Raw genomic sequence first — 15,498 nt, forward strand, 5'->3', positions numbered from 1 at the left:
TAAGTTAATAGGGAAAAACAAGGCAGTTAACCCACTGAAGGACATAAGGATTATAAAAGCTAGGAAGGTAAGTCAGGGAACAGGTGTATGCTGAAGTGGGTCTTGTGTTCAGGTTTTGTTACAGCTCTATATGTAACTACTTTGTCTTTAAGTAGAATTATGTTTCTTTTCAGGATAACTCTGTCTGACATTGTTACTTCATTCTTTTAATATTATTCAATTTTAGGAATAAAAGAGTTGTCCCCCCCACCTCTGAATCTGAAACGTCTATACAAAGAAACATTGGAAATTGAGCCCATATTGATCATTATTTCTCCTGGTGCTGATCCTTCTCAAGAACTACAGGAACTTGCCAGTGTTGAAAGAAATGCTGAATGCTACCACCAGGTCAGTCTCAGCTAAGTTCTATGAATCATTTTACGTGGCAGAAATTACAGGAGTTGTAAATGTTTTTAAATTCTGATTTGAGCTGGTAAAGTCAAATCAGGTGCTTGATCTAGGTACCTTTTATTTATGAAATTTGTTACAGTATTTTGAGAATATATATTTATTTTTAGAATCATAGAAATGTAGCGGTAGGAGGGACCTCAGGCTTCCTAGTTACAGTCCCTGCTTGAGGTAGGGTCAGCCGTATCTAAACCATCCTAGACAAGTGATTGTCTAATCTGTCCCTAAAAACTTCAGGACCAACCCTTACGCACAATTACAAAGCCCAAAACATCAAAAACACCCTTTAACATGCCATAGGTAGGTAAAGAAGAGGCCAATGGCACTGTCAGTGTCCTGCCACTGCAGGGCCAGAACTATTGTTTAAATTATTAAATATCCTACTTGTTAAATATTATTTATTTGATAGCTGCTAATTGTTTCATATCTTAGATCTGCCCAATAGATCGATCAAAGAAGTGCATTTTGAACGATCGCTTAATTTTAAGGGGTACATGACAGACAGCAGCAAAATGTCTGTTTGACCAACGTAAGTGCCTTTCTTGCCCAGGAGAAATATATCCTTCACACGCTGTTTGTTTTATTCTGCAATCATCACAAAAGATGATTGTGTTATCATCAATCCCTCAACACAGAGAAGAGAACAAGATGCTTTACCTTTAAATGGGCTGCCACTTGGTTGAGGTTCCAGAGCCACTGGAGTTGGTTATCAGTCAGATCCTCCCAGTTCTTGAGGTCAGCATCCATTTTCTTGAGATATGTCTTCAATGCATCCTTGTAGTACTTCCTGTAGTCACTGAGAGGTCTCAGGGTATAACTAAGCTGGGAGTAGAGCCAGTTGTCTTGGAAATTGAGATTCCCAGATTGAAAGAACAGTGGTGATGCATAGGGGGTGCATGGGGGTGCTCGTGCACCCCCTGAGAGTGCCGGTGCATCCTGTTAGGCCATGCTCCCTGTTTAGGTGGCAGGTAGGGGGGCAGGTGGGAGTGCCAGTGCCCCCCCTGCGAGCGCTGGCCAGGGAGTGGGACTGCCAGCAAAAGCAGCTGTGCCGCTTCTAGAAGTGGGCGCGGGACTTCCAGAAACAGTGCAGCCACTTTTTGGTGAGTATGATCAGCTGCGGGGGACCCCCTCCCCCCATTCTTGGTCAGCATGATCGGCTGCGGGGGACACCCCCCCCGTCAGTGGGATGGGCTGCCCCGGTCAGTCAGATCAGCTGCCATGGGATCCCCCCGGTTGCTGACTCGAGAGGCACCAGTCACCCATGGGCACACACAATGTCCAGCACATTTAGTGTTTGAGGATTGCCGACTCAATGCTCGTAATGTTAGTGTCAGCAAGGATGCTGGGTTTTTTTCGGTGATCTTCCCATTTGATGTGGAGGATTTTCTGGAGACATTGTTGAGTATACCTTTTCAGGCTCTTGAAATGATGAGGGCCAGTGGCAGGCTGATAGAGCATTTTGGTCTTCCCAATGGTGAGAGAGAGACCCAAAGTTTAGTAGGCTTCTGTAAAGAAATCCAGTGTGGTTTAGAAGGCTTCCTCAGTATGCACAAGGATAGCACAGTCATAGGTGTATTGAAGATCTGGGATGTTTGTTTTAAATACTTTCGTCTTCAAGTGAAAATGTCCAAGATAGTTAAGCCCTCAGTCCGTTCAGTATTCAATGTCAGTTCTGGAAGGAAGGCAGTCCTTAATGAGAATCAGGATGACTATCAAAAATGTAGTACAGTTAGGGCAATGATGGGCTTGCTTGATCACAGTTAGGATGACAAATGGATTTGTTACCATCCTTCATAGATCAGAGATAGTTATCTGGTTGTGGAAAAACCTCAGGAACTTGATGAACTTTTCAGGACATCTAAATCTATCCAGTACTTTGTGCAAGGCTTTGTGATTGAGGGAATCAGAGGCCTTAATGAGATCAATACAAGCCACATACATGTCCAGCTGTTGTTCCTGACACTTTTCTAGGATCTGGTGGGCAACAGTAATCATGTCAATTGTTCCATGGGGTGGTTTGAAACCACACTGAGATTCCAGCAAGACTTCCTCAGGAAGAGGTAGAAAATAGTTTAGGAGAATGCAGGACAGGATTTTCTCTGCTGCAGAAAGGAGAGCAATACCTCGATAGTTCTCACACAGAATTAACATTTCTTAACTAAGGACAGAATAATCCCATGCATCAATGCAGTCTGGGGGATGACTGGCTGGGCAGCAGCTCTGCAGAAAAAGACCTGGGAATTACAGTGGACAATAAGCTCAATATGAGCCAACAGTGTGTCCTTGTTGCCAAGAAAGCTAATGGCATCCTGGGCTGCATTGGTAAAAGTGCTGCCAGCAGGTCAAGGGAAGTGATTCTTCTCCTCTATTTGGCACTGGTGAGTCCTCATATGGAGTATTGTGTCCAGTTTTGGGCCCCCAACTACAGGAAGGATGTGGACAAATTGGAGAGGGTCCAGTGGAAGGCAACAAAAAATGGTGAGGGTGCTGGGGGACATGACTTATGAGGAAAGACTGAGGGAACTGGGCTTATTTAGTCTAGAGAAGAGGAGACTGAGAAGAGATTAAATAGCAGCCTTCAACTATCCGAAGGGGGGTTTGAAAGATTATGGAGCTAGACTTTTCTCAGTGGTGGCAGATGACAGACCAAGGAGCAAATGGATGTATCTCTGATCCACTACAAATGGATCCACATTTTAATCATGGAAAAATGTGGATCTATCTCTGATCCACTACAGAGGATAGTAACAGTTTGTCCTTGCCTGATGAGACTTTGTGGACTCAGTGTGTGGACCCAGGGCAGCGCACTATTGGCCTGAGCAGTCTCTGTGCTTTCCTGTGCAACTTCCCTGAAGGGCCGATACTGTGCTGGTCTGGGTCCATGCGCTGCCATCTGGTTGGGCACTCCATGTGGGGCTTTCCCCAACACCTCCGCACTCCCTCAGCTCCCAGCCAGCTTTCTGTAGGAATACCTGGCTGGTAGCACATGAACCCAGAGTGGGGCATTATCAGCTCTTCAGGGGAGCCGCACACAGTGTGCACTTGAAACTATGAAACTATGAAACTTGCCCTGCCTCCACCCTCTGCACAGATCTGGGGGGTGCAGGTCCCCTCTGAACCCTGGCAGTGCGTGTTGCCACCAGGAACTGGCCCTGCTCCCACCCAAGCCCGCAGCAGGCAGGCAGCAGTGGGGAGCTGGCTCTGTGCTCCTTCTGCTGCAGCAGCTGCTGCCTTCTGTTGGGAGCAGAGAGCTGCAGACCTGGCTTACTGGTCCCATAGCCCTGGCAGCTGGGATCCCCCCCAGCAGGGCTGGGGGGCAGGGACTGTGGGTGGGGGGCAAGGGGCATGAGCCGGGCTGTGGGGCTGTGGCGGGGTGAGTGAGGGGCACAAGCAGGGCTGCAGGGGGAGGTCTGTGTGGGGCCTTTAATTTTAATCACAGATATTGGGGTTTTTATCAGAGAATTTGCAAAATTTTTATTAGGGAAAACCATGATCCCTGGTCGTAAAATATTCATTAATAACCACAGGGATCCGTAGGCTGACTGACGAGCTAATTTTTTTATGGCAAAGCTCAAGTCATGAACGCATCCATCCTGGGCTGGTTTCCCCTTCCAGAAGGAAGTATAGCCTCCACCATCTTCCCTCAATTGACCCTCATCTGGTTGTTTTGTCTCAGTTGGATCTGCAGCGTTGTTGTTGTGTCTCACTAGTGCCCTGGAGACAATAGCAGTTTTTTTTCTAGTCATTTGTTGTATTGGTGATCCATCAAGGTGCAAATGTTCCATATGGAAAAAAATGATTGTCTTCTTTGATGTGTTTGACCGCAGACAGAGCAATCCTGTTGAATATGGTTATCCAACCAGGAGCAGGTAAAACAGCCTAGGGTTAAGGCACCTTTTCTAGACCCTGCCCCACGTAGGGTGAGTAAAGGAATTGGAGAAAGAGTCAGAGTCCAGAATAGGACTGTTCAGTCATGGGAGCAGCTGTCAAATTGCACTTGTGCCAGCCCAACTACAGAACGACCATCAGGTTAACACCACCTGTGTGCCGATTCATGGCTGGAAACTGCCAGATTCACTAGTCACGTCTCTCACCATTGATCAATTCCCACAGGATTTTTTGAAGATCGGTACAGGAGAGTGTGGTGTTGTTCCCTGTGTTAGAAACCTACACAAGTCTTTATTTAATGTGAGGAAGCTAGTGTGCAGAAACAGCAACACATGATCTTGACAGAGAGATCTGGGTCCAGTGGCAAGGGAGAACCCTAGATGATAAGAGACCTCCATCTTGCTGCAGCCTTCTTCCCTCTTTAAAACTGTTGACATCCTGACATCTTCCTGATCCATTCTTGAGGACTTGGGGTGGGACTGTAGGTTGTCTGGAACCTCCCCCCAGGCCTGTTCACCATAGGTGAGCTGGACAGAAGTGTGAGACTCTGGGTAACATAGCACTGAGGATCATTGGGACACACAAGCCTATCCACCACGAAAAGTTCTTAGTCCACAGAGGAGGATGATTGTGGAGTGACCAAAGAGGGTAGTGATATTTTTTTAGGACTGCTGTCCTGAGTCCATCATTCAGCACAGTAATCCTGATTCCAGATTGGATCTGAAAAATACACTCTTTGAATTAAATTGAGATGAAGCATAAGACTCCACACTTGCCCCTTTGTTGCAAGTTCAGAGAATATTTAATGCTATTTAATACAGCTCCATACAGGAAAAAGATGCATATTTAAGCAGATGAGAAACACTCACCCTCACAAGACAATTGTGTTGAATTGGCCATTGTTTGATAGAAGTTAGGTAGAATGTACATAACCTGGCACCAATTAACTTTTTTATTGTTTTCCCCTGGAATGGTTTCCCTCTGCTGAGGGAATATCTAAGTGCATGTTTGAAGAGGGAGCAATTCATAAATCCTCTGACAGGACAGGAACAGCATATGACCAGTTTAATCTTGCTTCTCAGCTGTCCTTGAATTTTTGTGTTCTTTTCTCAAAAGAACACTTTTGATTTTATCGTTAGCCTCAGCTTGAAAGATTTGTGTCACTGGAATCAATTTCAATTGTTAGTATTTAAGATTGTGGATTTTTCACTCTCCTGTTTCTTGATGCTTCTATCACTAGCATAGTATGAATGGATGTAAATATCCTTTTAATTTTAGGCTTCCCATATAGATTCTGGAATAATAACTCATAGAGGTTATTTCAGTGATATAGGGCCGGATCCTAAATGAACTCTAAGGTGCCCCTATTTAAGTGCCATAACATTCACATTTTAGGGCCTGTGGTCTAGGAAAGTGTTCCATATTGCCAGAGTTACACACATAGGTTTTGTGTACAGTGAATGGGGAGAGCTTGATGCTTCCAAAGATTGCATAGTAGCTAGTCATTCCACAGGGAGGCACCTGTTGTATGTCTTGTGTGTGACTCCTGTGCACAAAGTTCACAGCATAGACAAAGAAAGACCTTGGGGTTGTTCAGTAGTGAAGACTCAGAGAGGTTTATTGTCTGCGAAACACAGTGATCACCTTTCCATTAGTTCATACTTGCCTGTGACAATATATTAACATAAACTATATCTCCCATGCCACTACAAAGTTCCAAGTTTCTCAGGTCCTCTTTATACAGATAAACCTACATGGCTAAGTAAAACATGCTCTGTGCATCTACAGGTACAATTAATGCAACGTGATAAACTCCAAAGCAGTCTGTTCTGGAGTATACTGCTCCCGGGTGCAGTGTTACACAGATGCCTGAGAAAGCAGCACTTTGAGCCAGGGCAAAGCAGCCCTGGGCTGGCAGCAGGATCCCGGGAGGGGAGACGGGTGTCAGCCTTAGGCTCCAGGTGTTGATGTTGGGTGGTGGAGAGGCTGGCTGGGGCACAAGAGTGCCGAAACTGCAGAGCCATGTGGCTGACCCCTGAGCCTGCTGCCAGCCTATGGCTGCTCTGCCCTGGCTCAAAGTGCTGCTGTCCCAGTTACTGTCTGCATGTGCGTTGCAGTACTGTAAATAACTCCACCGTAAGATAGTACTGTCCCCTGCTGATGGGGCTCCTAGTCCCAACTGTGCCTCTTGTGTAGGCTGAGAGCTTCGCAACTGTTGGGGTTCACAGTCCTGGCTATGCCTCACACATAGCCAGACTTGGAGCTCCATGGACTGGGGGTTTCTCAACTTCTCTATCCCCCCCCCACTTCCCCCCTGAGCTTAGGGGATCACAGAAACTGTCTCAGGGCTCAGGGTTTTCATGCTGGGCTAGGTGTACCACTGTGGCTGGGAGCCCTGTCAGTTGATCAGTCTCCTGGCTGCAGGAGAGACCCTGCTACATGTGCAAATTAACACTGGATAGCAACCAACTATAAAGTTATTAGACATTTTCAAGGTCTAACTTTTTAGCTTTTTATGGCATAAGTACTTTGCATGTGTCTCAAGATAATTGCACAATTAACTAGTTAATTACACAATAACTGCAATGTGTAGAGGGGGCCTTGGTGACTTTTCTCATTTACACCATTGATCTTCAGAAGCAAAGCAGTCATATAATTCTATTTACTGGTAAATAGTCTGCCTCTTTTGTACATGTGATGTGACTTGAAGTAATTGTGTTTTATTAGCTATTGTTTAAAATATTAAGATATAATAAATAATAAATTCCTGATTCAAGTGTTTCTCTTTGAAGGTTGCCATGGGTCAGGGCCAAGCTGATTTAGCCATTCAGACACTCAAGGAATGCGCACGAAATGGAGAATGGCTGTGTTTGAAGAACTTGCATCTTGTCGTATCTTGGCTTCCTAAACTGGAAAAGGTAAGAGCAACTGCATGAGAGAGGACATAACTGTATTGTTTCAGAAACATTCAAGTGACTTCCATGCTAGGTATCCAGAGTTCTGGCAACTGAAAAATACCAAACAGAAGGTTGGCAAGTAACCTAGTAATGAGTATGATGATATGATTTAAGTTAAAGAGAAATTCCCTCTTGTATATGTGAATTTACTTTTCATTGGCATAAGCTATTTCTGTAACCTTTTAAGTAATTATGTCATTCTGTAAATCAGGAGTGTCAAATATATGGCCTATGGGCCAGATCTGGCCTGCAAAAACATTGCATGTGGCCCATTGGTAGTCAAACAGGTTACAGGAAGCTGGGGAGTTTTGCCTGCCACAGAATTTGGGATCCCTGGGCCCCAGTGGACACAGCCATTGGCAGCAGCCCCTCTGCTTGTATATTCCCTCTGCCTTGGAATTTTTCTCTTCTGAGATCTGCAGTTGGACAGAAATTACTCTGGTGTTTTACATCCCCCATGTCAGGGTTGTATGTACAACATATGGATACAACTGGACAAAAGATGCAGAACTTATGTTAATGGGCCATATACATGCTATGTAGCATACATTACTGGGGTGGGCAACTGAATGCTTCTTGAATTTAAGTTACTGTACACGTAAATAACTTAGACCAGTAAATACATTTACAGGCAGATGTATCATTTAAAATTTAACTTCTGTTGTTCTGCAAAACAAATATTCACTGCAATAAAGCACATATTTGACTCTCACTTCCTCTCTTTTTTTAAATAGGAACTGAATAGTCTTCAACCCAAACCTGACTTCCGCCTTTGGCTAACTGCTGAAGTTCATCTGCATTTTACTCCGAATTTACTTCAGTCAAGTCTAAAGATAGCATATGAGGTATAGTGTCTGTGGACAGTTTTTGTTGCATATTCACAAGCAGAAACTACTAATACTAATGGGCACATCTACACAAGACATTTAAGTGTGCATTAGCATAGTTTACTGTGAAGTCAGCATGTGCATCTACACGTGCACATGCTTACTATGCAGTAAACCTCCCTAATCCTGACTAAACTTGCTACCTGCAATGAGATTCTTAATGGCACAATGGTGCTTGTGTAGACACTTGACCAGGATCAAAATCTGTTTCTGGTCAGCCATCCACCAGGGGGCAGGAAATAGCCTTCTGCTCCTGGGAGCTGCCTGCTGTCAGGGTGGGCTCTACCACAGGAACCCCAGGCAGGGACTATGTCCCCTTGACCCGGTAACAGGGAGCTCCAAGCCCCCTGCTCCAAGATCACAATCAGGGATGGGGGATGGGAGATCTTTATCTCACCGCCACTGCTCTGCCATTGGAACTGGGGAGTGGGGGGCTGGGAGACCCTATGTCCCAGCACCGGCCCCACTGGGAGCACCCTGCTGGTAGGGGTAGGGAAGCCTGTTCCCCACCCAGCTCCATGAGTGTGGAGCTAGGGAGGAGGGAATAGGCTGGGGAGCTTGTTCCCCACTCAGTTTTGCATTCATGAAGCTGCGCAGGGAACAAATCTATTTTCCCCCAGCTCTGGGCTTGTGGAGCTGAGTGGGGACCAAACTGCCCAGCTTCCACCCAGCATTCAAGGTGAGTGCTAGGAACTGTCCTTGTCAGGCCGGCCCCGTGCCCCAGTCGGGTAATCAAGGCATGGGGCTTAGAAAGAGCTGCAGAGTGGGACTGGTTGGGACCCAGCCCCCTGTCCCAGTCCATGGGCAGGGCAGCTAGCAGTGAGCTAGCTAATAGCTGTCCCACCAGCGGATTGAGGCCGGGATCTGGGACCTGCCCCTCTGGTGCAGCGCTTTCCAAGTCTCCGACTCCTAACTGGGGAGCCAGGGCCAGGAGCTCCTTGCTGGCAGGGCAGGGGGACATTGTCCCTGCCCTAGGAACAGGCAGCCCCCTAGGGCCAGGAGACAGCTGTCTCCTAGCCAGGTGCTCCCTTCCAGTCCCTGGGCTAGCACCCAAGGGGAGTTTGGAGCTCCCCTCAGTAGTGGTAGGGGCCCATTGAAGGGCTGCAGGAAACTTGGTGCAAAGAGCAGCAAATCAGCTCCCTAATCCTGTCCTGTCAGATACTGTCCTGAAAGAGTTTACTCCATAGTAGTTTACACTAGAGTAAATTTAGGCCAGATCAAATGCGTGCGTAGACGCGCCTAATATGACTCACCAATTCAAAAGAAACTATCTAACAAGAAGAAAGTTTATTAAATTGCATCTTATAATAGACATATACCTTTTTATTTTGTTGTTTTGTATCTTCAAAACGTTTTCTAATTTGAATGAAATGAAAGATTGCTGTTGATTTTCCTTAAAGGATCCTTTGTGGTCACTTGTATCTTATGTAAGTGGAAGTGCTGATCCCTGAAATAGTCCAGCAGTATATTTTCTCTCATACGGTTTTTTTTTTTCCCACCCCTGTGCGACCTTCCCCTCCCCTGCAGCTCTTTCAAAGCCCTCCTTCTGCCTTAATCAGGAAGCCAGGGCTGGGGCCCCCACAGTGGTGGGGGAGGGGGGCAGTCTCCTGAGCCAGTTCTCCCTGCCAACCCCTGGGCTAGCGCTCAGGGGGAGCCTAGAGCTCCCCTGGTGGCAGCAGGGTCCCATTGCTGGGCCGCAGGAAGTGGCAGCAGTTTACTTCTAGGAGTAGCAGATCTGTTCCCACATTTCTGCATGTGTAGACGCCTACCTGGGAGCATTTACTCGTGGGTAATTTATGCAAGTAAAGTGATCCCAGATCAAATGCATCTGTTAGATGTACCCAGTATGTGTATCTTCTGTATATGCTATGCTATGTCTCATAGACTTGATTATCAGGAGATACTGTGAAGCTCCAGAAAGGAGTTCAGACTGTAGATAGAATAGATGCTTTTTGCAAAAGGACCAATAGAGTTCTCTTCCATTTAAATTCAGCAGGACCAGGAGTTTTCTTCCATCTAACTTTGGCAGCTCTTACATTGCAAGGTCCAATGGCTTTGGTGTCCTGCGTGTTAAAATATTGTTAGTTGGAGTTGCTTAGAATTTTTACTTTTGACATCCACAGATATCATCTTACCAATAAGAGTACCTTAGTTATGTGTTAGATCCAAACTCTGTGGGACTCTAGCACCTTTCCTGATTTATGGCCTTAGGGCTGTTGGATCCACCACCTCAAAAGTCATCAGAGCCCCTCACAGATGTAATTTACTAATTCTTTTTCTTATCTCTTCATGGAAACCAACCACTTTATGCTAATTAAGAATGTTGATTGTTCACTTGACTTGTGTTCATTGTTCATTATCATGGTTGTGATAATCCCATTAATTGTCATCTGGTCAGGAAGTACATATTTTACTTTAAAGGGAAATCATTGATTTGTTACAAATATCCAGCTGAAAGTATTTGGTATTTTTAAAAGTAGTGCCTAAGATTACTGTAAATGAAAGAGATTTGTATAAACAACCCCCCCAGGCAAATATAGTATATAAAAAAATATGAAATTGGTACTTAAATCTCCTTAAAACCTACTTCTGCACTGATGCCTGTCAACCTCTTCATAATAACTGGATAGTTCATTAATTACTAGTTCATATTGTTGTTATCATAATTATTTCAATATTACCTTGTATATTCCATATCAGTTTGCATCTACCTGTTGTTTCTTGTAAACACAATATAGTAGGCTGCTTGCAGATGTTACAACCCCCCCACCACAAAAAAAACAACAAAAACCCACACTTTACTGAAAGAAGCAGTGCAGTAGTTTGACTAGGCTCGCCCAATGTCTCTATACATTGGGGACTTCAGCAGGGCTTTATGGTGCTTTTGTCTAAAGCCAAATCAATCAGCTTTAGATAAAGTGACAAAAAAGCCTCACTAAAATGCCTGATATATACAGATATTGAGCCTTGCAGGGAAATAGCTGCACGTTGCTGCCCTGCCGTGCAACTCGGCTCCTCAAGGAGCAGAGATCCATGCTGGGGGTCTCCTCGCTGCTGCTGCCTGCCTTCTACTGCCTCGGCAGGGCAGTGCTGATCTCTGCCGCGTGACCTGGCTCCACAGGGAGCACAGATCCAGGGCTGCATGGGGTGGGCAGCAATGGGGATGAGACCCCATTGTGGATCTCTGCTTTCTGCAGAATCAGGTCACACAACAGGGCAGTGCTGGTCCCTGCCGCGCAACCTGGCTTCACAGGGAACAGGGCAGCACAGGGTGGGCAGTGGTGGGGAGGAGATGCTGGTGCGGATCTTTTCTTCCTTGCGGAACCAGGTCGCGCTGCAGGGCAGTGCTGGGCCCTACCACGTGACCTGGATCTGCACGGAGCAGAGATCCAAGGCTGCAGTGGTGGGGAGCAGACCCTGGCACAGATCTCTGCTCTCTGTGGAGCCAGGTCTCGCGGCAAGGCAGTGCTGGGCCCTACCATGCAACTTGGCTCCGCAGGGATCAGAGATCTGCACAGGACTCTCCTCGCCTGCATGGAGGGCAACGACCCACTCCTCCCCCAGATGAGCCACCCACAGCCCTGTCCTGCTCCCTGCTGGGGCTCTGCAGCCCCCAGCCCGGCAGCTCTTCCTGGGTGGGCTTCAAAACAGATTCAGAGGAGATTCAGTGGAGTCAAATCTCCGAAACAGATTCAGCCGAAACGAAACACGATAGTGTTCCAAAACACTAAAACAAATCACTGTCCTCTGAAACGGCCAAATCCAAAACTGAATAGAAACACAGCCATTTCGCACAACTCTAGCCCCTACCCCATCACTAAAGGAGAGAGAGAGCCTGGGCACACCTGGCTGGCTCCAGCCTTCTGGAGGGACTAATGGTGGCAGAGGGCCCTTTAATAAAATGGTCACTCACCCCAGGTGTGGCTGGCACAATACAGCAAGTGATTGACAGGCCTAGAGTGGAAGTAGTGGGTGAGGTGACCCAGAGACGGGGTTAGTGGCTTTAGAAAACCAGGGCCATGGCTGAGGCCTTAGAAGAAACGGTTCTGATGGCCAAGGAGGAAGATTAAAGTGGCCCAAAGTAAAGTGAGAAAAGGCCACAGGGCCACAGTCCAGACAAGGATCAAGGACCTGAAGTGAAACCCCCATAACCCTCCTGACCTCTAGGACCAGCCTTAAATGATAACATCAAGGTGTGGAGACAACAGGGTGGGATCCTGAAAAGCTAAAGGGGGTGAGTGAGGCAGGATCCAGGCAGTCACTAGGGGGCAACCTGCCTACCCCACGGAGTGTCCCACTACCCAAGGCCACTTAGCACATTATAGAAACATAAATAATAATAATTAGTAGCAGTGAATATAAAACCTGGGGTAAAAAATTGGAGGGGGTTGCATTTGAATCCATTTGCTTTTTTTTTTTTTAATGAAAACTTTCAAACTTATGATCTTAAACTTTTCCTTATATTGTGTTTCAGTTTTCCTGGGCCTTGTTTGTTTGTTTGTTTTGTAGTGTTGTGTACAAAATGCCCTTGAATGTGTGAACCCTATGGCCTGTTTGGCCATCTAGTGTAGCCACTGTTTTGTTTAATTTTCCAGAAGTCTTTTTGAAGATGTGGGGATTAGTTAGCATTCAACATTTAAATAAATTACAACTTTAGCAAAATAACTAATAATAACAATAATAAAAACATGTGCATATCTCATTTTTTTTCCATCCAACATAGGCACCTCCAGGCTTAAAAAAGAATTTAATGCGAACCTATGAATCTTGGACTCCAGAACAGATTAGCAAAAAAGGAAATTTGTCTCGAGCTCATGCTTTGTTTAGTTTGGCCTGGTTTCATGCTGTATGTCAAGAAAGAAGGAATTACATCCCTCAGGTAGGTAACCTTATTTTCTTACCAGTGGTTTTTTTTCACTAGAATGCTTTCTTTTGTTTCATATCATCTGCTAGGTTTTAAATTTGCTATTTAAAATAAAACATATACTTTGCATGTGTGTTTGGTAACATTAAGAAATGATAAATGTCGTTACAACTGTGCAGTTGTTTGTTGTTACTAGTACTGAGTTCTTAATTAGTGTGTGTAGTCCTTTTGCAGGATTTGGGCTTGTTAAGCACACTCCTTGCTGAGTCCCATCAATTGCAATGGGACTGCATGTGGGCTTAGTGCAGGGGTAGGCAATTATTTTGGCTGGAGGGCCACTTAACGGATTTTGGTGAGCTGTTCAGGGTCTCAAGGGTACCCCTGCCCCTTGATGGGTGCCCCTGGTCACCATCTTGGTACTGGAAGTCCCTCCCCTAGCCCTTGAACTTTGCCACAGGAAGTCCCTCCCCTTGCTCCAGAAGTACTCCTTTTGGGAGGGGGTGATTGTCATGTTGAACTGGAAAAAAAACCAACAAATCATATACTAAAAAAAATCAAACATATACTATATCTCATTTTAAGTCCCCAGGTGCATGTGGAGGCAGGATGCAGGGCCAGCCCCACCTGGCCCCATAACATGCACTCCTGTGCTCGCACCTGAGTCCTGGTCACAAGTGGCAGCAGCCTGTGGGGCTCAGCCTAGCCCCATAGCACTTCCGCCCACACCTGAAGGCAGGGCATGAGGGCAGTGCCACCCAGCCCCGTAGCTGCAGTTCCTGCCCAAGTCCCAAGCTGCACACAGCAGCAGCATGCAAGGTCAGCCCCACCCAGCTTAGTAATGCTTCTGTCCGAGTCCCCAGCCTCATGTGGTGGCAGCGTGCAGAACCAGCCCAACCCGCCCCCATAGTGTGCAGCTGCTGCAGTGTGTGGGGCTAGCCCAGCTCAGCTTCACAGTGTACAGTTTCCCATGCTCCGGGCCCATTTTTCACCAGTGGATGACTCTGGCCTTGGCCTGGTGGTGCCCTTGCCCAAATTCCCAGCCTCGCAGGCAGGAAGGCTGGAAACAGCCATGGGGTCACCAAGCAAAAGCTCTCCCAGGCAGAGCCTTCTTGTCTCTAGTGCTTCCTGGCTTGGAGTGGGTTGGGTCAGGCCAGGCTGGGAGGTGGGGGAAGGGGGTTGGTTGAGGTGCCAGCTTCCAGGGGGGCAGCAAGTGCCAGAGCTTATAGAGGACTTACAGAGAGGCACCGGGGGCCAGGTCAAATTGCCTGGCAGGACATATTTTGGCTGCCCCTGGCTAAGTGGATCTGATAATGATGCAATATTTAAGCTCCTGTGGCAAGAAATGATAGGGTCCTGTGATAAGAAACAAAATGGCCCCATAACCTTTTATAGGCCACCTGGAAAAAGAATTCCTCAAGTACTGCACCATCAAACCCACGCTATACTTAAGATACATAAATTACTTCTTCATCATTTGGACCAAAAACTTTCAATCTCTGATTGATTTTGATCACAAATTCAGTAATCATCACCCCTCCATCAGACTATCTCTTGAATAATCCAGCTCCATCATCTCCCTTTTGGACACTATGATCAATATCCAGAGTGTTAAAATACAAACCACCGTATACAAGAAACCCATGGACCTCCATACATATCTACACAGAACCAGCAATCACCCTAAACACACTTAGAAAGCTTTAATATACAGTCAAGCCCTCCAATACCACCAAATTGGCACTGAGGAAAATACCCACAATCGTCACCTTGCAAAACTCCAAAGAGCTTTTGCCCAACAAGGATACTCCTCCAGAGAGACAGATCATGCTTTGACAAAGCCTCCTGTATACCACATGAAAAATTGCTGCAGTACAAAAAGAAAACCCCCACGAATTGAACACCATTAGTTATGATATGCCATCCTTCCCTGGAACCCATATGGAAAATCTTCAAACAGTTGCAACCCATACTAGAAGAAACCTAATTCTTAAAGAGCTCTTCCCAGAACCACCCATCCTAGCTTTTAAACAAGCACCGCACCTTGCTAACCTCATCCCTAAAAGCAAACTTCCTATGGCTCAAAGCACACCAAATTGATCCAGACCATGACAGGACAAGAAATGTAAAACATGCCAACACAGAACCATCACCATTCCTGGACCTTACACCTGCATCTGCAGAAATGGAATACATCTTATCCAGTGCACTGAATGCCCTGTTGGAAAATACGTAGGATAAACCAAACATCAGTTGCATACCAGAATGAATGCATGCTGAAAATCTATCACACAAAAATATCCGATTACCTGTGGGTGCACACTTTTCACAAGAAAACCCTCTCCCGTCTCTCAGTTCTAATCCTCAAAGAAAATTTACAAAACACCTTTTGTAGACAAAAAAAAAAAAAAAAAGCCTTTGATCTGGTATCCCATGATCACCTCTTGGCAAAACTGGC

At 46.0% G+C, this 15,498-nt stretch overlaps 1 protein-coding gene across 1 annotated transcript in view; it reads left to right on the forward strand.

Annotated features, from left to right (window-relative positions):
* The window catches only part of DYNC2H1 (dynein cytoplasmic 2 heavy chain 1), a 601,360-nt gene that overhangs the window by 274,864 nt on the left and 310,998 nt on the right, over positions 1-15,498 (forward strand). Inside the window, exons 76-79 of the mRNA XM_019524237.1 lie at positions 227-387; positions 7,128-7,253; positions 8,027-8,137; positions 12,903-13,058. Of these exons, the coding sequence (XP_019379782.1) occupies positions 227-387; positions 7,128-7,253; positions 8,027-8,137; positions 12,903-13,058 (554 nt within the window). The remainder of the gene's footprint in view (positions 1-226; positions 388-7,127; positions 7,254-8,026; positions 8,138-12,902; positions 13,059-15,498) is intronic.

This window comes from Gavialis gangeticus, unplaced genomic scaffold, assembly GCF_001723915.1.
Source record: "Gavialis gangeticus isolate Ggan-Ray unplaced genomic scaffold, GavGan_comp1, whole genome shotgun sequence".
NCBI classification, from domain to species: domain Eukaryota; kingdom Metazoa; phylum Chordata; order Crocodylia; family Gavialidae; genus Gavialis; species Gavialis gangeticus.